This window comes from Gigantopelta aegis, chromosome 8 (assembly GCF_016097555.1).
Source record: "Gigantopelta aegis isolate Gae_Host chromosome 8, Gae_host_genome, whole genome shotgun sequence".
NCBI classification, from domain to species: domain Eukaryota; kingdom Metazoa; phylum Mollusca; class Gastropoda; order Neomphalida; family Peltospiridae; genus Gigantopelta; species Gigantopelta aegis.
In genome coordinates, this window is record NC_054706.1 from 40,681,131 (window position 1) to 40,705,270 (window position 24,140).

Consider the following 24,140-nt stretch of genomic DNA (forward strand, 5'->3'; position numbering starts at 1 on the left):
CATACTATAAAGATTAAACATTTCTATGCTATTACTGGAGATATATAAAAAAAAGAAAGAAGGACAAGATTCTCGGGGGGGGGGGGGGGCAGCTGCCCCCCCCCGGAGGGTACGGACCTGCACAAACTGATGGCATACTGTTTTCCATGTCATTTTAACTGAACATCAGTTCTTACACAAACATGTTTTACTATTTTGTTGTTTTACAAATGTCCACAATCAGAACAACTTTGTTCACCTAGAAGGTAACCACAATTTGTAGAAGAAAATATTGTTAGGCATATTTTATTTTTAACTTACTTATTTTTGTATTAAACGAGATTAAATAAACCATTTATATTGTTTTATTTATAAGTTTACTCAAAATCGATGTCTAATCTAATATGAGGTAGGATCTTCACCTCTAGAGGCGATTCCACACGATACGAGTGTCTCGTATGAGAATATTCTCGAGAATAACCGATTGACAAGACAAACATTACGATTTCGTCGGTTGCTGTGTAATCGGTTATTCTCGTGACTATTTCTCATACATGGTACTCATATCGTGTGGCATCTCCTTAACAGAGAATCAGTTTGTAGAAAAATGCAGAATTTTCTGGCACAGTCATGACCGTAGCAACTGAAATACATTTGCCCTCTCCTGCGATCCTCACTCAGGAATACAGTTATAGGTTTTACTACATACTTCAACTTCTTTGAAAGCTCACTTTAGTATTGATAATTTTGAAGATACAGTGTTGTAGTACGTCACTGAAGCTTGTATTTGCCTAATTATAATGTTTACAACCACATTGTTCCATGATAATGGCGCTCTGAAATATTTAAAAAAAATAGTGTATTAAAACTATGCATTAGACGGTATATGCGTTTTTAATTGATGGGTGCGCGTCTTACACTGGGTGGGTATTGAAATCGTACACTAAAGTTGTGTCGGAAATAGAATAAAAACGATATTCGTCAATTATTTCTTTCATATTAAACTGACAAGTAAATATTTTGTAAATATCTATTTACTGATAGTCTACCTAATTTAGCATTTACTTGTTTGGGCTCACAATGATGTTCAAGGTGGTGCTTACTCTTGAAATTAAAATAAAGATGTCAGTAAACAGGAAATGTGTGACCTTTATTGGAACAGACTATAACACATTTTGATGGATATGTGTCGGTTTCATTTACCCTTAAAGGAAACATGTCACGTAAACCATATTTGGCACCAACCATGTACAATTAATTATAAATTGAATCACCTAAAAAATAAAATTATAAAAAATTAATTACTTAAAATATCTCTATAAAAGAACCCCAGATACGAGCTCTTAGCGGAAATTGCCGATCTTTAATGAGCAGGGCAATCACGAGGTCCGTGACGTCAGAGACGCGTCGCTTGATCTGAAGCCTTACACTTAAAAGCATTAGTCCGTACCACTCATAAAGAATCTAAGACTTGCACAGCTTACCAAAACAATGAGTGTTCGTTCGCAAAACGTTTTGCCGTATCAATATGAGCTGTTAGTAAATGAAGAAAGACACACATTTACTTACAACAGTGATACTGATGAAAAAACGGATAGCGAGTCGGAGGGTGGAGAAACTGGTGGTGCCAGACCAGACCGGTCGACCAATTTACAGCCCGGAGCCCGAAAGTAACCCGGAGACAAAACCAAAACTCGGATGCTAATGCCGAGGTGTATACTGTTCATATTTAGCATAAAGATACACCTCGATATGATGTATTTAAATATGTAAAAAATATAAATGTAGGACAAACATTTTTTGGTGGGGTTTTTTTAAAGAAAATATCGCATTTTTTATGTTCGGGCTGTACATAATGAAATCTGTATGCACAGTGTAAACAAACGCTCTAATTTACGACAAGGCGCTTCACTTTCATTAACCTGGCTTGTAAAACAACATAAATGACTTGAGAGTATAATCAACTTTTAAACTAATATATTTCTATTTGCATCAATAGAACGAAATGGGGTTATAGTATTTTTCTCTCATAAAAAAGTAGCATATTATTAGGCCTATTGGTAGGGTGCGTTAGAGTAAAAACGACCACTCACGATACCCAAGTGATAATTTTCTTTTCTTTGGTACTACGTAATTGGTCAGTTTTGTAATTTTAGATGGAAAGTCTACTTAATCAAGGGTTTTACAGCATTATTTACAGTAATGAAGCAGGGCGGCTGATAATGTCCATAACAGTGTACTATAGTCGCGATAGGTTACGCCACAATACCCTGTGATCTTAAAAAAAATGGCACGTATTTTGTACGTATGTCTAGACCGTGGTAATCACTTACCTGGTCGATACCCTGCAATATACACCTGCCAATCAGGAATCACATGTGCAGGCCACGGAAAGAAAGGACCAATTAACTAAAACAACACTCCGATTCTCAAGTCAGCCCGTGGATGAAACATAATAGTTATTTCGACACCGACAGTAGTGGTTTATTTTGTATTGAACTTCGTGTTGCTTTGGGGCTTCGGGCGATGAGGAACGTTTTTGTGACGTATTCCGCCCGAAGATTAAAAACATTATTTAAAATTATTATTGTTTTCTACACGTTTTTTAAAAACATATTTAAATACATCGTACTGAGATGTATCCTCATGCCAAATCCCATGTTTGTATATGCCATATTTAATTACTTGTTGACGTTTCCTTCTTCGGACGGTGAATACAGATTTTGTTATGTAGGCCTACAGCCCTAACATGAAAAATCTTCTTTTTTTTGCAAAAAAATAAATAAATAAAACATTCTACATTTTTTGTTTTAACATATATAAATACATCATGCTGAGGTGTATCTTTGTGCCAAATATGTACAATGTACACCTCGGCATTCGCAACCGAGTACTGTTTTTGTCTCCGGGTAACGTTCGGGCTCCGGGCTGTAAATAGGCTGACACCAAAGTACTATGCGGTGTTGGTGTCCAATCTTTTCTTTTGCGATAAAATACACGCGTCTTTCTTCGGATACAATCCTTTGGAAAACCATAAAAAGACAATCCCGATCGTTTAAACTGTTTATTTTTACACCCAAAGGCCGCGCAGTACGGCACTGTTGGACTGAAAAGATCGTAAGCCCCTTACTCCATATATAAACAGTTAACAACAATGGAAGAGTACAGCGGCTCTGACGTCACTTCCCTTTTTTTCCGAACGCTCACGAAGAAATATGCATAAATCGTACTTTGATACTGATTAGCGTAATTTCTTCATTTTAAGTTAACTACACGTATTTTATTGTTATAAAGTTATTTGTATATTATTTTTATATCATTTTTCTTTTAAAATGAGCTATAATATGGTCTCGTGTCATGTTTCCTTTAAACAAACTTTTAATTTAAAACTGCAAGATAACTGATTATTTTGAATTGCAGCATAAATTATTAATTCTGACCAGCATATTTAGTGAATATAAATTCATTATAAATACAGTAGAAATATTACACAATCTTGCCACCACTTAAAGGTGCTATATCAGAAGTTATTTGTGAGCATCTGTTTGTGATAAAGATTCTCCAATAAAAATGTATTTTCTACTAGTAGATAAAATCATTTCCTATAATCATTTATGTGCATATAGTTAAAGGTGTAGTCTTTAAATGTTAAAGCAAAATTTAATAAAAACATGATTTACAATAGCTGTCATTATGCAACTTTGAGATAGCACTTTTAATACAAGAAAATAGATCACAAACTAAAAATGGTTCTTGACAGTTTTGCTCAAAAGTTACTTATAAATGTCTATAAATATTTTGTTTTGGAGAGGAATAAGGGTAAACCATCATCAGAAACGGAACCTCACATATTGTAACAGCAATGAAATTGACATATGTTGACCAAACTTTGTTATAGTCTGTTTCAATAAAGTGCACAAATCACCTGTTTACCGACATATTTCTTTTAATTTCAAGAGTAAACACCACCTTGTACATCAATGAGAACCCAAACAAGTGAACGCTAAATTAGGTACAGTATTATTAAATAGATATTTACAAAATATTTACTTGTCTATTTAATATGTAAGACATAATCGAAGAAAATCGTTTTTATTCTATTTCCGACAGCACTATAGTCAAAACCGGCATGGTTTGCGCGTCGTACACTTGATTTTTGCATTTTATAAATGCAATATTTCAGTTCATATTGGTGGTAAGAGTATAAACGTCTGCATACTTAATCTAAACAGACTATATTTTATTTCCTATATGCCAAATTAAGTAGGCCTACATGTATTCATATTTTGCTATATTTATCTACCATTACTGAAGAAAGCAAAATAATCATGATTTCCCAAAGATTTAACTTTTTTTTAAAAACATTAAGTCGCTAAAAGTCGCTAAACTTGGCACACAATATAATCATATATCTTTCTTTTATAGCGTAAAATTTCGAATACATTAATTTCTTATGTTTTAAGATATTTACAAAAATGTTACGGTGATAACGAAAACAAAATAGAGTTCATCTAAGCAAAAAAGGTCGAGTGCCGTACACCGTTCCTTCGGTGTGATAATGGTGAAATGTTTTAATCCATCTTCAGGAATTTTTGTCGATTTGGATATGCTTGATTTCTCCTTTTTTCATGTTTTTTTTTAATATGTTTTATTTATTTATTTATTTATTTTAAAATAATCGAATGTTTTGTGTGGGGTTTTTTATACGGAAAGACACGAGCGATTCCGAATATTTGCACCACGTGACTATTGTTATTTCCGGGTTTGTTGGTAAATGATTAGTTTCGTTTTCAATATTTTGTCCGTTTGTTACTTTTATTTAAACGTGACGCTAAATAACAGTCGAAGTTCTTGCCAGACGTTTTGTTGCATTTCTTTATCTATACAAGAAGCTATATTTGACATAACTATAACTTTTATAAGTGAAATTTAGTTGAATCATTCTCCAGCTAAGCAGTTTTCTTTTCGCCTGCATTCAACCGGGTATGGAAGGCCAACATCATGAGATAATTTCACAATCTGTGAAAACAAAATCATTTCATTATCTCAAGAAACTGGGTTTTTTCAAAGAAGAAAAGAATGTATTCAGTGGAACATTTTCACTGTTGCCAATACATCTATATAATAAGAATGACAATAATAATAATACTGTAATTTAAAGGGGGTGCCGTGAACTCGTATGGAAAACTTACTCGTATGGACGAAAAACTCGTATGGAAAACGAACTCGTATGTAAGAAATAACGGTGAACTCGTATGGGGATGTATGGATATGCGTATTTTTACATGACAATTGTTTTGTATACATGCTTCTTATTTATGTTGCCAACATTAGCGTGTCAACCGCATTTAAAGTTGTAAAGTAACAACTTTGCAATTGTTTAATTATTACATTCTATTTGGAAATAAAATAATTATGTTAAATCATAAAAATAATTATCTTGAATCATGCATATAAATTTTTATTATTATACATACAAATTATATATTTTGTAGTCCACATCATAATTATTATAATATTAATAATTATCTTATCATTTCAAAGTTGTTGAAATTTATAATTAATATTACCTGAAAATTGCATCAACAAAAATTGTTCTGCCCAACCTGCCTCTAGTCTGGTCCCCTCGACAATATAAGCTATACGGAAACATGTCGGTAATAAATATAGACTGTACTAATTCATATTCCCGTTGTTCATTTCTCTTATATGACAACCCAAGCTGCTATAATACTCATAAGACATGCTGCAACTATGTGTTAGTTACAGAAAATAAATGACAATATGCAAGGCATGCAAAAAGTTAATATGATAACTTTATTCTATGTAAAATAGTAATCACTAAGGCTTTGCTTCTCCCCCAAAGACCCGGATGATCGGTAACTAGGCCGTGTGACGTCACGAGTACTCTGACTGTAAGAGAGCTAGACGGACATTTGGACATAAATACGCTCTCATTACAGTCAGAGACCAAGCTATGTATTTTTTTGGCAATTCTCGACAACCAAAGAGTTGGCAAAGATTTCCGCTCTAATACCACAACAATCCTATGTTTGACGTGGAATGCATTTACATCGATCATTTTCGAGTTGATTGATTAAAAAAAAATCCACATATTAATCACTAATACACATACTACAGAAAGAAATCCGACAGCACCAACATTCAGCTACGCTTCGTGACACTCTGTCGCAAGAATTACAAAGCTCGGTGACCTATTTCATGACGTAGATCACGTGTTTGCCCACTGGGCGATTCCGCCTTGTGCAACAGTTACAGGGGCTGTCTCATACCAAGCGACGTTACAACATGGAAAAGTTGGCTAATGGTTTCCTCTCTAACACAGTGATAAAATTACCAAATATTTGACATCCAATAGCCGATGATTAATGAATCAATGTGCTGTAGTGGTGTCGTTACACAACATATTTTAATTTCGCTCACGTGTATATATATATTACCAGAGTGTTTTTCGGTATCGTCAATATCATATATTAGGAATAAAAATTGTATTTTGCGAGCCTCTGGCGAGCATAATACATTATTTTTATTCCTAATATATGATATTGACGATACCAAAATACACGAGGGTCATAATCTCTTTAACATATAAGCTCAAGCTTAATACAAGGTGTTTTTGTAAACTGTACATGCAACTTTAATTCCAGTCCGCCATTACTAGATATTCAAATGATGTAAGAATATGTGGCGCGGTGTATTTTTGAATGGAAATGACGTCAAACTCGAATGACATCATTTTGGATGTCCTTACATCAAAATAAAGTTATGCCTAACATTTTTTGTTTTCTGAATGCTGGACAGCTTTCAGTTTCAAATTGACATTAAAATGTTTTTATTTGATGACTATGAATACATACGTCAGTCATGGAGTGTCACCCAAGTACGTTTGCTTAAATGTCAATAAACCTGAGACCTCGACTAATTTACATCTAATTTGCAAAGTTATCAAATTCTTAAAGTATGTGATCTGAAAAATATCACATACTTTGATTGCACTGAAAATGTAAGATATTATATGATATATATATATATATATATATATATTTTTTTCTTATTTTTTTTTTTTTCTCGACCATATATCGTTAAGGATCACAGAAATTATTACAGAGGAATCCTGCTGCCGCCACTCCACGGGCTACTGTTTCCTATTTGCAGCAAGACTCGGAGTCCGTTCACAGGACTTGAGTGCCCTTACAAGGTGGAATACAATGATCAGCTATAATACATTGGGCAATGTAGGACAATAGTTTCAGCAGTAGATAATCAACAATATAAGTTACACAATAATTGTATGATCATGCTAGTTTCTCATTTTAAACTGGTCATCCGTCTGTCACAATACTGAACATATCAACAGGTTTCTAAATGCAATATAATGGCATGATTTGGCATTCATGTTCAGCACTGGAAATAAGATGCATAATGCTATTTTACTTTATTCCTTTGTCTCATTATCATCTAGTGCAACTGTCGAGTACATGACGCCAGTATTTTGGACTCGTGGAGGCCCTAATTAATACCATTAATTGCCTTTGTTGAACCAGTTGTGGTGGATTGGCTTTAACGAGAAATAATTTTATTATGATCCCACCGATAGGGATTGATCCTAGACCGACCACACATCAAGCGAGCACATTACCACTGGGCTATGTACGACGTCGCACCCCCTACCATATAAGATTTTTCCTATTAGCAGAGCCTTTCTGGTGAGTAAAAATGTATATTAAATAAAAATATTCTTTAGAATAGCACTGGCGGAGGGGGTGGGGGCATGTGCCCCCCACTTTTCAGATATTTTGCTTTATATTTGCTTATACATTTATAATAGTGTAAAAGTGTGTAAATATAAAAGTGTGCCCCCCCCCCACACTTTTTGGCACCTTCCTACACCACTGAATAGCAATGTTGAAACCCCTTTAAACTGGACACCCATGGTACCAAGTAAAATGTCCGGTTTTAAGAGGTATCCGGTTTAGAGAGATTAATTTCTGTACTGATTTTAAGAAATGGACCATGACAAATGTCTGGTTTTGGGGGAATTCCGGTTTACAGAGGGTCTGGTTTTGAGAGGTTTCACTGTATAAATATTATTGGAACGTAAGATCTGATTTGGGCTACTACAAATACATGTGTATTAGGATCATGACAACAAACACCTTAAATATAGTCATAAAGTCGTAAAGATGTTATTGTGGCAGAAAACTCTTAAAAACTGCCAGTTTTGAAATTTCAAATAACTAAAGTGTCGTTTAAGTACTGCATATCATACTTGAAATACACAGGTTACTAGTGGTGGGAATTGGTTGGATTTTCATGTTTTGATGCTTGGTTAGTTGAACCAAGCAATCATCGGTTAAAATCGGTTGTCGACATTTTAAACCTTTTTTGACTCAAGGTTAAAAATATGTAAGTTTGTTTGCTGATTGACATCACTGAAGCGTATTGTTACTGAAGGTATCTAATGGATACAAAAGTAAGAATAAAAGTACTATACATATGTAAAATTGTCACTTTTATTTTTTATCTGGTAATAAACTTTCTGTTCAAGTTAAAGGAAGTTTGAAGAGAACTAGCTGACACATGGGCGAGAGATAGTGAAGTAGGTCGATCTCGCCACGTGAAACAGTTATAAATAAAACATAATATATGTAATCAGAAATGAATAACTGTTAAGAAATGCATGGATCTTGCAAAATTAAAATTGAATGCTCAATTGGGATGGTGCATATAAAAGATCCCTTGCTGCTAATCGAAAAGAATAGTTCATGAAGTGGTGACTGCGGGTTTCCTCCCTCAATATCTGTGTGGTCCTTAACCATATGTCCGACGTCATATAACCGTAAATAAAATGTGTTGAGTGTGTCGTTAAATAAAATATTTCCTTCCTTCCTGTCTAGAATCTGGGACATAGATATAATAGGCCATAGATATGGCAGAATGCAGTAAATTATAGGCCAACAAGGATGGCTTAGGTTGCCATCTCTTCTCAATACATCCTAACTGGGTGTGACACATGCAGTGGCCTGTGCCCACAGGTGGGGGAAGAATGTGACATATAAAGCTGCATTTGCAAACACTTGTTTTGTTTGGTGAAATGTTTTGTTGGCTAAAAGACACCTGTTCAATTGAGTGTCTGTGTGGATGAGATGACAAAATTTCAAGCCCAGACTGCTGAGTGTGTGTCCAGGTATAGGACGCTTGAATTTTAATTAGATATAAACATGAAAATCAAGTTAAAAATTATTATTTTTAATCTTTCAGTTGCTATGGCTACTGGATACAAATCAGGAAGCAGCCATTCTGCACAGGACAGGACAAAACCCATTCAAACACCTAATGGTCTGAAAGTTACGCTCCATCTATGCGATATAACCGGTCTAGTGGGTGATGCGATCGTGTCTGGAGAAGGAGAGCATTTTAAGGGGTGGAGCGCTGTTTCGAAACGTCTGTTGGAACTCGGTGGCTCATCCTACGAGTCGGGGAAGAAGAGTCTCACAATTGCAAACAAACTTTTTGAACAGGGACGCGTGTATAAACAGAAAGTGGAGACACCAAGTAAAATACACCACTCGTATGTTCTACACGCTATTGTGCCCAACTATGAAAAATGTACACCGTCGGAATGGGAGACTCTCATGAAGAAGCTGCTCAACAGTATTATGACAGAGGCACGGAGACTAAAACTGAAGACCATTACAATGCCTCTGATTGGATCAGGTAACTCTGGTTTAAACAATATTTATTTTCGCAAAACATCATTGGATAACTCAACAGGGTTAGCCTAGTATATATTAAGACCTGTCCCTACATTTTACAATGTAACACTATGTATTAATAATTATAGGGCAGTCGTTTTCAGGACTCTAACTTAAAAATTTGTCTCCCATGGCAATTAAAAAAAAAATGCCATAGGTGAAACAGCCCACCGACGGCTATTGTGAGCCTGCCTATGGCAGTTTTTTAAAAAGTGACATAAAAACATGACTGAAAGGCTATCTTGTTATATGTAGACATATTTCAAATGTGCAAATGTTAAATATTGACAGATAATGTACACCATATTTTGCCATCGTTGACGAGCTTTACCGATGGCAATTTATATGTCAATGACAGCAATTGCCATCGTTAAGTTCGAGCTCTGCTTTTATATGTATAGGTTGCACTCCACAATTCACTTTTGCAAGTATATCAAAACAGAAGTTTGCTATGTCAGAATCTGGGTTAGGGGTGGGGGAGGAAAACCCCCTTATATTTTCATCTTCATGTGCAAGGCATGTGCCCCTCTGGCCCCCTCCCCTCCGGTTGACCATGAATTTTTAGCTATCCTCATTTTGTTGTACATGTATATAAGCGACCACATACCACTTGAGCAATTGTTATACAGTCAAACTTCGATAACTTGATCTTGAAGGGGACGATGAAATAGTTCGAGTTTCAGGGAGTTCGAGTTTTCGAAATTAATATTTAAGAGTTCAAATTTGAAACTGCATTGCAGGTTGATGATTTCGCTTAATATTGCAAGAAGCGTGCGCATCATTGTCTACGTACCTCTAAAACTCTGAAAACTATGCAACATAACTAACAAACTCTGAATGCCGAATAACACTCAGTACATTTGTTTTTCACAAAATTATTAAAATTATTTGAATTATTTTAAATAAGAAAAATCAATAAAAAGCACTAATACAAATCAGGAACTAACATTTATATAAAAAAGGAACAGCGCTAACTATTACAAGTGCTCTTTGAAGGTATCCAGACTGTCTGTAAATGTGTATTACGTAGCGAGGCCCTCCGCCATGTACGAACACCAACAACGAGACACAGGATCATTTCGTTCCACTTAGCCAGTGATCTATTATTCTGTAATCATCACCTTAGTCCTCGACAGCCCAGACCACCTTAAGACAGCCCGAACAAAAATTGCAAGCTTAATAAATAGCTGGTAACTAGCTGGTAACTACCTTGTGACAAGGTTGTACAAGCATATTTTACACAGTAGTAACTACCGCGTTTAGAGCTAGTATTTGGAACCTTTTTACAACCATGCGACCAGCTTGTTGCATGCTTGCAACTAGCATCTCGCAAGCGTGCGATGAGCTTCCCGCACACGCTTGCGACTAGCTTCCCGCACACTTGTGACAAGCTTCCCGAAAGCTTGTTCAGTTTAAGCTAGTATTTGGAACCTTTTTACAACCTTGCTGCAAGCTTGCGACTAGCTTCCCGCACGCTTGTGACAAGCTTCCCGAAAGCTTGTTCGGTTTAAGCTAGTATTTGGAACCTTTTTACAACCTTGCGACAAGCTTCCTGCAAGCTTGTGATGAGCTACCTGCATGCTTGCTACGAGCTTCCCGCAAGCTTGCGACGAGCTTCCCGCACACTTGTGACAAACTTCTCGCAAGCTTGCGACAAGCTTCCCGCACGCTTGTGACTAGCTTCCCGCAAGCTTGTTCAGTTTAAGCTAGTATTTGGAACCTTTTTACAACTTTGCTGCAAGCTTGCGACAAACTTTCCGCAAGCTTGCGACGAGCTTCCTGCATGCTTGTGACTAGCTTCCCACACGCTTGCGACTAGCTTCCCGCAAGCTTGTTCAGTTTAAGCTTGTATTTGGAAATTTTTTACAACCTTACGACAAGCTTCCTGCAAGCTTGTGATGAGCTACCCGCATGCTTGCTACGAGTTTCCCGCAAGCTTGCGACCAGCTTCCCGCACACTTGTGACTATACTAGCTTCCCGCAAACTTGTTCAGTTTAAGCTAGTATTTGGAACCTTATTACAACCTTGCTGCAAGCTTGTGACGAGCTTCATGCAAGCTTGCGACAAGCTTCCCGCAAGTTTGCGCTATCATCAGTGGCAGCCATCTTGCATCTGGTATAATTCTTTAAAAAAAGAACAATGGTTTTAAAGTGAAACACATGAACAGTTAAAACAAAAAAATAGGTGCTACATGTTGTCAGATACTTAGGCTACAAAATTAGTTTACCTGTATGATAGACATGTTCCATGTATGTGGGATAATCTTGACTAAATTAATATGCTAAAAAACTCCTGGTCCTATATTCTTCTTCTTCTTCTTGTTTTAGGTTATATATTCCTCCACTATCTGGAGATCCACACTGTGGTGTAAAGTCATTTGTTGGTTTCTTCTTGTTTTCTTTTTTCTCCTGTTCCACCAAGCAGGATTCAACCAAACTTGGTCCAAATGATCCTCTTATAGACCTGACCAAGTGTTGTTATTTTTCAGGCCAATAAAAATTCCAAGATGGCCGCCCTGGCCTCAGAATAACTGAGACATTTTTTACTTTTCCTCAAGTTCCACCCTGCAAATTTCAACCATATGTATTCCTAATGATCCTCTCATGGCCCTGACCAAGTTTATTATTTTTCGGGCAGATTTAAAAGGCGTGCTTCATCTGATTGACTTGGTTGACAATTCATTCGTCTTTAAAATACTATTGGCAACGACAGTTTGATCAATCCACACACGTTTAGAGGTGCATACCTTGTTAAATCTTTATGACAGGCCCAAAAAATTATGTTGAGAGATCAAGTTTATCGAATGTTCGAAGTTTGAGTTTTCGAAAGTCGTTATTACTAGTTTGTATAGCAATTCGGCCGGGACTGTTTCTTCAGATTGAAATTATAGAGAGATCGAAGGTGGAGTTATCGAAGTTTGACTGTAATTTAGGGAGGGAGGGAGAGGGAGGGAGGGAGAGAAAGAGAGAGAGAGAGCGAGAGAGCGCGAGAGCGCGCGTGCGTGTGCGAGTGCGAGTGCGAGTGAGTGAGTGAGTGAGTGAGTGAATATTAAATAAGGCAATGGAAACCTGTCATCACACATGCAGGCAGATTTTTCAAAAAGCAGCAAAGCATGTTTTGTCATTGGGCATTAGTTGTGGTGGAAAACCTCCAAGTCCATCGAAAGTGATTTATTCTGTGATCCATATATTGCACTTCAGCCAAGCACTCTACCAGAGTCCAACCCCTTAAGGAGAGCACATTGACATTAATCATCAGCTATTGGATATTAAGCACTTGGTAATTCTGACATATAGTCTTAGAGAGGAAACCCGCTAGATTTTTTCCATTAGTATCAAGGGATTTTTTATATGCACCATCCCATAGACAGGATAGCACATACCCTGGCCTTTGGTATACCTGTTGTTGTACACTGGCTGGAACGAACCCTAGATTAATCCTAGACCGACTGCACATCAAGCGAACGTTTTACCATGGGCTACTTTCCGCCCTAAAGCTTTACAGAGACAGAAATATTTGGTCTACTCAAGTAGCTGAACTGCGTACATGTGTAGAACATCATGCTTCAGCTGTAATACAACTATTACCTGTGCATATAATAGCAGCCCGTTGGAGTTCATGTCCAGTTGACCTTTCATTTGACCAATCAAAACCTAACTTGCAAAATCATGCCAGTGATTTGAAAAGAATTTGAAAACATTCGGAATTATGCCTGAGGGTATTCGGGTGAATTACGAAGTATGCCGGAAACTAATTTCAATATAAAAATTTAATGTTGAACTTTCGTTTCAAGACGAAAAAAACACCTGTGAGGGCATAGCCATAAAATCTATTTATACTAGAATACAATCCAGTGTTTATTACTGCACCTCACCCCCCGTTTTTTTAATGGTGAAATAGAACAACAAGTTTGCCTATTGCAAAACTAGTCTCGTCCGATATTTTTAGAATTTGTATGTTCTCAAATAATGCTATAAAAGGTGAATTTTGATTGGTCGATATTTAAATTATTATTTATAGATGAAATGTCACCTGGACACGGGAGTCCACGCAGTGCTGTTAGATCTACTGGTAGACCAGTAGAGCTAATTTTAATCAGATTGTTGAATACAATTGCAATTTAATAACTAACCTGGAAGTTCATCAAAACAATTTAATTAAAGTTTGTTTTGTGTAACAACACCACTAGAGCACATTGATTTATTAATCACTGGCTAGTGGATGTAAAACATTAGGTAATTTCGAACACACGTATCCCCAAACAATGACATTAGATATGTTATACTTACGTTATATAATAAAGAGTATATATGTACTCTTTATATATGTAACTATAGTATTTGTAATAGGGGTTTCTGTTTGGGGGTACCTGTGATTTCGACTAAGTCTTGTAGTTTTTAGAGGAAACCATCTTAATTTCTCCATTTGCAGGACGGGATCTTTTATATGCACATTTCCACAAACTGGACAGCACATGCTATGGCTTTTGATATGCCAGTTGTGGGGCATTGGTAGAGATGGGGGGGGGGGGGGGGGTGGGTGCCAAATTGGAGACATGACTCCACTGAGGTGGTCCGATCCTACGACAAATGCACATTAGGTGAATGCTCTACTGATAGAGCTGGGGCGGGACGTATAGCCCAGTGGTAAAGCGCTCGCTCGATGTGCGGTCGGTCTAGGATCGATCCCCATCAGTGGGCCCATTGGGCTATTTCTTGTTTCATGCAGCCAGTGCATCACAAGTCACTGGTATATCAAAGGCTGTGGTACGTACTACCCTGTCTGTGGGATAGTGCATATAAAAGATCCCTTGCTGCTAATCGAAAAGAAATAAAAAAACATTTCTTTCTTTCTTTCTACTGACAGAGCTAGATCCCACCACTTAAAGGGACATTCCCGAATTTGCTGCATTGTAAGATGTTTTAGACTAATAAAATATTTCTACGATTAAACTTACATTGTAAATATATTTTCTTGTTTTTCTGGTCATCTTAATATTTGTAAGAAGCCTAAACTGGATTTTGTCTTTAAATAATTTCGTACGTACGGAAAAAACACAAATCGAAATTAAAATGAAATTTAACCTAGTACAAATATTAGAACGATCAGAAACATGTTTAATATACAGCCACTAATATTTTATGCAGAAAAATACCAGAAACACGTTTAATATACAGCCACTAATATTTTATGTATTTACAATCGTCAAAAAGTCTCTGTTAGTCGATAACATCTTTAAAATTGCAGCGAACTCGGGAATGTCCCTTTAATGGTTAACTTTATATAATAAAGCAGAATTTTGTCAAGTTGTAGTCTAAATATGAGGAGATGACGTTACATACCGTATGTTTTCATCTTGAAAATTAACACACTTGTAGTTTGATGTATGACTTTCTCTTCAATGGTGACATAATTTTATGATTCCCCCAATCTGCTCCAAAGTGTGTACGGAAAACATTAAAATGAAGTCATGAATAAGGCGTCTTTGTTTTTTAATAAACTTTAGAATGTATAGTGTAGCTGTAGGTATTTTGTAAGACACTTTGCAGCACTTACATGATATCGAACGAGAACAGGAACTCTATTAACGTGCCCATATCCACAGGGGTTCAGGCACGCCTGTCCCGGACCCAGTCTCTGACTTTGCCAGTGGCCGCTTCGGGACAGGGAGGCGTGAAAGCGAAGATAGGAATAAATCATTTTACTAGTTACATGTATATAGGGAATACAAAGATTACAGTAAAATACATTTAAACTGTATACAGCTCATAGTTCACATTTTTATTATAGAGCTAACCGTTAAGATCATTATGATATATACAGGTAATTGCTTAAATGTCTTTCTTTCAGGAAAAGGAAAGGCACCACTAGAGAAGACAGCGTCTGTGGTAATGGAATATATCTTCAAACAAAAGAAAACCATTGTGGAAGAAATTCAGTTGGTTACTCTAGATGACGTAGCCTTTGCTTTCTTGGAAAGTAACTGTGACAAATTCACTGGCCCGTCAGTTAAACCACTAGTTAATCCTGCCTCAACTGGTACAGCTAATAGACCTCGAGGGAGAGGCCCTCCGAAGTCTGACTCCACTGCAGAAAGAAATCCTGCTGGAAGAGGCAAAGGCTCTAGACCTGAGAGGAATGCTTCACAAGACGTACGTACCAACCCAAACAAAAGTGAACACCAGCCAGCTGATCTAAAAATAATGGGATCAAATGATACAAGTAAATCAAAAGCTTCTCAAGCTCGCCCCAAATCAAGAGGTGAGAGCCAACAAGCATTAAACCATAACCCAAACACTCAAAGCATAAAATCTGCAGGCAAACAGGATGGTTTATCAAATTCACACAGAAAACCTGAAATACCATCTCATAATTCAAAAGACACACACCAAAGCAGTTTTCAGATACATGGCAAAAGAATTTCCAGTGAGGTATCCAAATGTAAACCAGTGACAAAAGATTTTCCACTTGAACCTGCAGTGAATGAAGCACAAGAAAACATACCAACAAAGAAAGCAAAATTCATAGATAATAAAGTTATCACACAAGATTCACACTCTAGTATTTCTCAGTCTCAAGACATTAAAGGAAAAAAAGAAAATGGAAAACCATGTTTTTCAAGTACCGGTACTGACACTGAACAACAGAAGCATCTCAAATCAGGTTCAACAGCTGGTGGTGGTGGTGAAAACAAACTCCATGCTTCCAAGCCAAATAACGAAACAGCATCTGTTAAATCTTTAGCAATGCACGATAAAAAAAATGGGAGTCCTCCACCTCGGTCAGCTTCCCAAGTTGATAAACTAGCAGTAATTCTGACATCTTTGTCAGTGGATGGTAAAGACAGTGGGAGTCCATCAACTCGGTCCTCATCCCAGGGCGATGATGTAGTTGTTGGTTTGAAATCTTTACAAGTGAGTAATACAAAAAACAGTAGCCCACAGTCTCCATCAACTTCACAGGATGATCAAGGTGAATTAACTAATCCGGTTATTACTTCAGCTGTGAACCATGAAGCTCGACGAAGAAGACGGATGAATAACGGAACTACAAGTCAAGATGGTCATGACAAAGGTGTCCAGAAAGAGAAAGCTGATCATGGTCCTGCTATTAAGACTGATGCACCTGCTGATGCTGAAGATGATGATAATGGTGGTGCTGATGATAATACTGACCATATTGATAACCAACATGCAGCTGATAATCACGATGGTGACCATGATGATAATGATGATATAATTCTTTCAGAAAGTAATCAAGATGCAGCTAGAGGAAAAACAAATACTCATAACTCGAGACAAGACAAAAATCCAGCGGAAAACACAAGTACACATTTACAGAATGATGATGCTGAATCTAGGCTAAAGAACGAAAATGATGGTGTTGCTAAACCCACAGAAGATAACTCTGAGTTACAAAATGATGCTGCCAGAGCTAAGGAAGATAACTCTGACTTACAAATTGATGCTGCCAGAGCTAAGGAAGATAACATAAAGAATAGTGATCCCAAACTGAAGGAACTTAAAACAAAAGAAGATGGCAAACCACACTCCACGGAAAGCAGTAACTCTGTAACTAAGACAGATAATAAGCAGGATACAAAAGAATCACATTACCATGACAACTCAAAGCAAGAGAAAGACGAAAAACAAAAACATAAAGCAATATCAGAAGATGGTACAAAAGAAATGTGTGTCATTTGTATGGAAGAAATAAAAGACCCTAAAAAGTTGGATAAATGTGGACATGTTTTCTGTCGAAGCTGCATTACTGATTGCTTTGAGAAGTTCAAACCGGTGTGTCCCACATGTAACATGGTGTATGGGGTGGTGCGGGGTACACAGCCAGAAGAAGGGACAATGAATGTAACAAACAACTCTGGAAGTCTGCCGGGATATCCAGAATGTGGAATGATCATCATTGACTATGTGTTTCATGATGGCGTGCAGACGGCAAGTATAGTTTAGGGAACTTCTTTTTTCTTTCAAAATCTTAATTAGCCATACCTGTGTATTTCTAGTCAGAAGAAAATCTATTAGCAGTTATTGTTTATTAATGTTTTAAAATTATGTACAGAGGCGGATCGGGGGGGGGGGGGGGGCAGCAGGGGCCCCCACTAAATTTTGCAACAGTTATAATTTTATTATATATTAATTTTCATTCCCCCTCCAAACCTCCCGCAAAGTTCCCTTGGCATTCCGCCTCATGTCACTGGGCCCCCCCCCCCCCCCCAAAATGGATTTTCTGGATCCGCCACTGATGTAGAGATTCTGAAGCGTGCTTATATAGTAAATCGTGACACGATTCTGAAGAAAATGTTCCATGAGTTTATGTTACTATAAATAACTTTCCGGCATTTAGTGCATTCTGATAGGATGATGTCACTAAAACAATCTTAATCATTATGATATTATCCTTTGAAAAACCTCCGAAAATGATGTCATTATGTGAAACATGAAATGGGATGAACATTACAAACTAATTTATGTGTATTTTTAATTAAATAAATTGTGTTGTTTGTAATTAAAATGTAGTTTTTTTTGTGAATTTATTAATATATAACATTCAAATATTTAGTATAAAATTGCTTTGCTACAATTTGTAACTGTTATATATTGATAAATTCACAAAATATATTACAAACAAATCTCAAGTAAATCAAAAAATATTAGCGATCTTAAAATTTAGCGAAATTGAGATATTTTAGTGACAAAAAACTTTAGCGAGGTTGTCACATCATAAATTAAAAAAAACATCTACTGGTACATGTACCTTAAGTTGTAGGATCAGCTGAAAAAATACTAACTATAGTACTTTTGAAAAATTTGGTCTTTATGCAGCTTACAAACAACTTAATTTAATTCAAAATCGCACCCCTGCACGTGCTGTAACCTCACCGTGGTGCAGGGGTGTAACATTCTCTTTGAGAATGGCCAATACAGCACAAAATTGAAATTTTGAGTAAAAGTCAGTATCTACATTTATCTGTGATATTTGTGTTTTTGCACTGTGTTTTTATTTAAATCTTGAATTTTTGTATTGATGTTGATCATCACTTTATTTGTTTGCATTACCATAGTTTGACACCCAATAGCCGATGTATTTTTCATTCATTCATTCATTCAAAATTGCAGTAATGTGCATGCTAATTAACCATTAAGCTGGTTAATTGCTATCATTTTGGTTTAATCAATAACATTAACTTTTCCATTAGCATCAAGGGATCTTTTATAAGCATTTTCTCACAGACAGGGCAGCACATACCACAATCTTTGGTGTACCAGTCGTGAGGTAGTGGATGAACTCAACAATAAGGTCAGCTTGCAACCAATGTGTATGTGGATAGGCATAATGGAATCATCGGCTGCCTGCCTATATGGTTGGGTACATTATTTGCAGTGGTGCATGATGGGTAAATTACGTGTGAGTAGTTTTGTTGATCAATGCTTCTACACAGGCTCCTGTTTTTGTAGGGGTTGGTGGGGCAGGCTGATTTTTGCCAGAATTAAACAAACCTGCCCAAATCTGATTAACAACATTTATACATATTAAGTATACAAAATGTAGGGTTGCAAATGAATCCCTACACATTTTTATAATGATTATAAATAATATAATTGTGGTTATATAGAAAGATGGAAATAGATGGTGAAAAGGTTTCAGTCCAGCTTATTTTGCTCGAATAGCTAGCACTATTGTTTTTTGCCCCAATTTGAGAATTCGACAACCCCCCTCCCAGCTCCTCTGTCCCGTATGCTTATGATGATGTAGATAACAATATACTTTCGAGATAGTTAAATTTAAAATAAAAATGATATACAGCAATACAAATGTATTTAACTTAAACGTATTTAAACTAATACTGTTGGTGGAATGATGGAACTACATGTACGTGGTAAAAAGGTGTCAGGGCAGCTAGCTCATTGTGCCCGAATAGCCAGGGATTCTAGAATTTTATTAAAATCCACTAGCCATGGGATCAGTGATTTAAAAAATTGACTAGCCATGATTAAAAATTCAGTAGCCCTACTTTAATAAGTACAGTCAGATGCAGGTACATGTATGTCACCCAAAGAGGGAGATAGAGCTTAAAAACCCTGTGATTTGGGTAGGTGCATGGATGGGGCAAGCAAGTCATATTTATAAAACAGACATAAATGCAGCATTTTACAAAGTTCTTTGTTTTTTTACTAGCCATCGGACATGGCAATAGTAGTTATTTACTAGCCCAACACAATATCACCAGCCATGGGAGTGGGGCTACCATAATCTAGAAGCTATATGTGAATAGCACTATTGTTTTTTCTCGAATTTTCTCCAGCACCAGCTCCCCAGTCTCATATGCTTAAAATCCTTTGCTGCGGCAGCAGGTTTCTTCCTGCTCCGTTTTTCAACACTGCAGTACAAAGTTTTAAAAAGCATGTTGAGGTGTGATCAAACAAATATTCGTTTTCTTTCTCTATTGGAAATCCTAGATCTACCTCCAGTCCTGAAAGTCCACATATACATGTAAGGGCAGACCCATTAACTATTTTACAGAGGGGAGTAACTTAAGGGCACATATGCACCGACTCTTTGCAAAGGACACTTCAATGAAAATTGTAAATATTGATTTTTTTTTTTTAAAAGGCACTTTAATTTTTTAGAGGTGTGACATATATCCCTCTGGTCCCCTCCCTTAGATCTGCACTTGACAATTAAAAATTAATCTGTATTTACTATATCTCTTGGTTTCAGGAGGAACATCCTAAACCGGGAAGTTCCTACCATGGAACGAGGCGTACCGCATTCCTCCCTAAAAACATGGAGGGGAGAACCATATGTAAACTGTTGAGAGTTGCCTTCGACAGAAGACTCGTCTTCACTATTGGCAGATCGTCAACGACTGGGCGAGAAGATGTCGTCACGTGGAACGATATTCACCACAAAACAAGAATTGATGGCGGACCTACAAGGTGCAGTACGCGCACTATATCCAAACAAAAATGCATGCTTGTGTCTAGGTTACAATGTAGTATAGCCTCTATTAGAAACATACTTATCTGCCCTTGACATTGCATAGTGTTAAGCGGCCCCAATTAGCCACTAAATTATTTCCGGCGCGTTACGCTCCAGTCTATTGAGGCTCTTTGTTACTACTGAATTGTGGAGTAGTTGTCGACTTGTTCTTTTATTTTTTGACGTTTTGACAATTACTATTATTGTTTGTCAGATTGTGTGCAATCTCCTTCTTTTACAGAAAAGAAAATGTGCAATATGTTTTGTGCTCAACAGAAATACTTACGAACACGTCTTGGGGGGGGGGGGGGGGGGGGGAGAGGACCAAGAAAAATGGCTCATTGATGATTGACTCGTTAAAACGGCACATTAATAAAGTTTTAATATTTGCAAGTAATATGCATGTGTTTGTGTATATATCACTGTACGAATGGAAGTGTACATTAATTTGACTAAATGACTAGCTGCGATTTTCTGTACCGCTAACTGCATTATTAACTACGACCTATGCAGTAGTTAATAATGAAACTAACGATACAGAAATTCACTTCCTCGCCTAACGATAAGGTTTCTACTGTCTGACTCGCAAACAAATTGGAACAGCGAGTTGTCTTTGTCAGATGGACATAGTGTAACGGACACAATTTCATATGTAATTTAATAGTTATGATCGGCCATCTACCTGCAATTATTAATATATATATATTCACTGGCGTAGGAAGCAGGGGGACACTTTTCAGATATTTTGCTTTAGAATAGTGTAAAAGTGTGTAAATATAAACTTGTGGCCCCCTTTCCACACTTTTTGGCACCTTTCTGTGCCACTAATACAGGGTTGAAAATTAACATGGAAACCAAGGTCGCCAGTTGAAGAAAAATCTTACTGGCCCTTCTCAAATTCAACTAGCCCTCCAATTATCACATTGGAATTTAACTGCACAGGTAAAATTAAAACTATAGTGGGTTTTTTGTTGAATGATACTTAGTAACTGTTTATGTTTAAAAAAATGATGTATTGACATTTAACATCATAATGAATAAAGTAAAAATTGATATAAAAACATGTTGTTAAGTTTTAAACCCGTACCAACTAAAAAGAAAAAGAAAAAACCATCAAATTAAACATAGAAACAGACTACCGGGTAAATGTAGAACTGCGCATGCTTTAGTAAACTAGTCTAGGAGTGGCAGTCCTCTTTGTGGTGATGCAAGAGGTATGGAATAAACTTTCACTGCACACCCCCCCCCACCCCCCACCCCCCCAATAAAACGTTATTTGAGACGGTATGGGTTTAAAACCTAATAAATTAATATGTTTTTATATGAATTTTATCTTTATTCATTATGTTGGCACTGTCAAAATATAGAACATGTTCTAGGTCTTCTGTTGCCAGACCTGTATTTCGCGCCAACATAGACGCAGTGTGTTTTGTCACATTCGATTCAGTATCAGTGTGTTTCTTTTTTAACTAGTACCATACTCGCCCGACACTAAAATCAATGGTCGCCCAACAGACTACCTTTGTAAAATTCTTAATCGCCCTTAGCCAATAAAGGTCGCCATGTGCGACCGGGGGACTGCTAATTTTCAACCCTGCTAATATATATCTCTCTGTGTGTGTGTGTGTGCGTGCGTATATTCCCCCTCCCCCCCCCCCCCCCCCCCCCCGTTTTTAGGTTAAACTATATATTTAACTGTTATTACAGCAAAATTTACACTTTATAATGCAACGTATATAGGCCTAATCAATTTACAGCAAACAAAATATTTAGTCAAACAGGCGCATGTGCAGGAAATTGTGTAGAGGAAGTCTAGACTGGCTAGTGGTGTTTTTAGGGGAGGGGTCGTGTCATGTGTCCCCAGAAATACACTGAAAAACCCCAAAACAAACATAACACGTGGGGAAGGGGACTGTTCTGATCGGAATATTACATATAGTCCATCCCATCCTCCTACAAAAATGTTTTGTTGTTTTTGTAAATAATTTAGGTTTGGATTGACATAATGTTTCTATTATCTATTACAATTTACAACTGTGTTATTGTCACACACAATTCATTAAAACTGCAGGTGTGTTTGTATGTTTAAATGAAATTATGATAATTAATGTGAGGCGAGATTGCATGTGACCAAAACAATCACGGTGTGTGACAGCTCGCTAGTTTCATCTCCTATATTTAACACATGGTCAGTTATAACAAAACGCAATTTCATTAACTTAATTTTTACCTGTATCATTCTTTATTTTTAAAGCATAGTTGGGGACATTTATGATGCCAGGGACCGGCATGCATAAATCTCAGCTGAAGATTCACAAACAACTGTGGCCATCGGCCATTCCTGAAGTAACCGGAATGCGCCGGAAGTGGTTAGTGGTCAGGAGACGTAACTCTGCCTATTTTTTCTCTCGCGAATTTCTAATAGAGGCTATACAAGCAATGCAAGTTATTTGCAAGCTAACTTTTAGCTCATGTAAGCTAGTTGGCAATTCTGCAAACGTGTTGCATGCATTTCTTAATTTGTACAACAGGCATCAAAATAAGCATTGTGTCTGGTAACCCATTTACAGGTTACCACAAAAAATAGCCTGGTAACCTATAGGTTACCACAACTATATGAAAGTTAGAATTGAATTCCTGTTACTACTACTTTTAATGCGGACGTTCTGATATTGTATCGATGTGTGCGAACATCGGTACGAGAAATGAAATCCGGAAGTAAATTTATCTATAGCGGGCACTGCTTAAACGCGGATTACCGAAATTGCTTTACAACTGTACAATTAAGTGCGCACGAACATCGGTGCAAGAACGAAACACCGTTCTGGACTTTTCTTACATGTGGTATGTAACCTCCCGGTAACCTGAACGACTGTTCTCGACTTATTTCGATGCATGTCTTCATTTGTACAAGCTTGCTGCATGCATGTCAACATATATACATTTCACACTTCTTTGTGCCAGGACGTAGCCCAGTGGTAAAGTGCTCGCTCGATTGATCCCGGCTGGTGGCCCCTTTTAGGCTATTTCTCGTTCCAGCAAGTGCACTATGACTGGTATATCAAAGACCGTGGTATGTGTTATCCTGTTTGAGATGTTGCATATAAAAGAACTCTTGCTATTAATGTAAAAATGTAACGGGTTTCCTCACTAAGATTATATGTCAAAATTACCAAATGTTGACATCCAATAGCTGATGATTAATAAATCAATGTGCTCTAGTGGTGTCATTAAACAAACAAACTTCTTTCTTTTTTAACTATGCAAGCATGTATTTGGTTTTTTCCCTCCTCCATCTCAACCAGTACCGCATGTCACGTATTGGCATTTTTTTCTTGGGGATGCAACCACCCTCTTATTCACCATATTAGGTATGGCCCTGCAAT

The 24,140-nt window shown here is 37.0% G+C and overlaps 1 protein-coding gene across 1 annotated transcript in view; it reads left to right on the forward strand.

The window, feature by feature from the left end:
* LOC121378570 (uncharacterized protein DDB_G0290685-like) overlaps nucleotides 1-24,140 on the forward strand; it is a 35,731-nt gene that overhangs the window by 2,939 nt on the left and 8,652 nt on the right. The window contains exons 3-5 of the mRNA XM_041506805.1: nucleotides 9,262-9,717; nucleotides 15,607-17,708; nucleotides 20,494-20,711. Of these exons, the coding sequence (XP_041362739.1) occupies nucleotides 9,267-9,717; nucleotides 15,607-17,708; nucleotides 20,494-20,711 (2,771 nt within the window). The 5' untranslated portion in view covers nucleotides 9,262-9,266. The remainder of the gene's footprint in view (nucleotides 1-9,261; nucleotides 9,718-15,606; nucleotides 17,709-20,493; nucleotides 20,712-24,140) is intronic.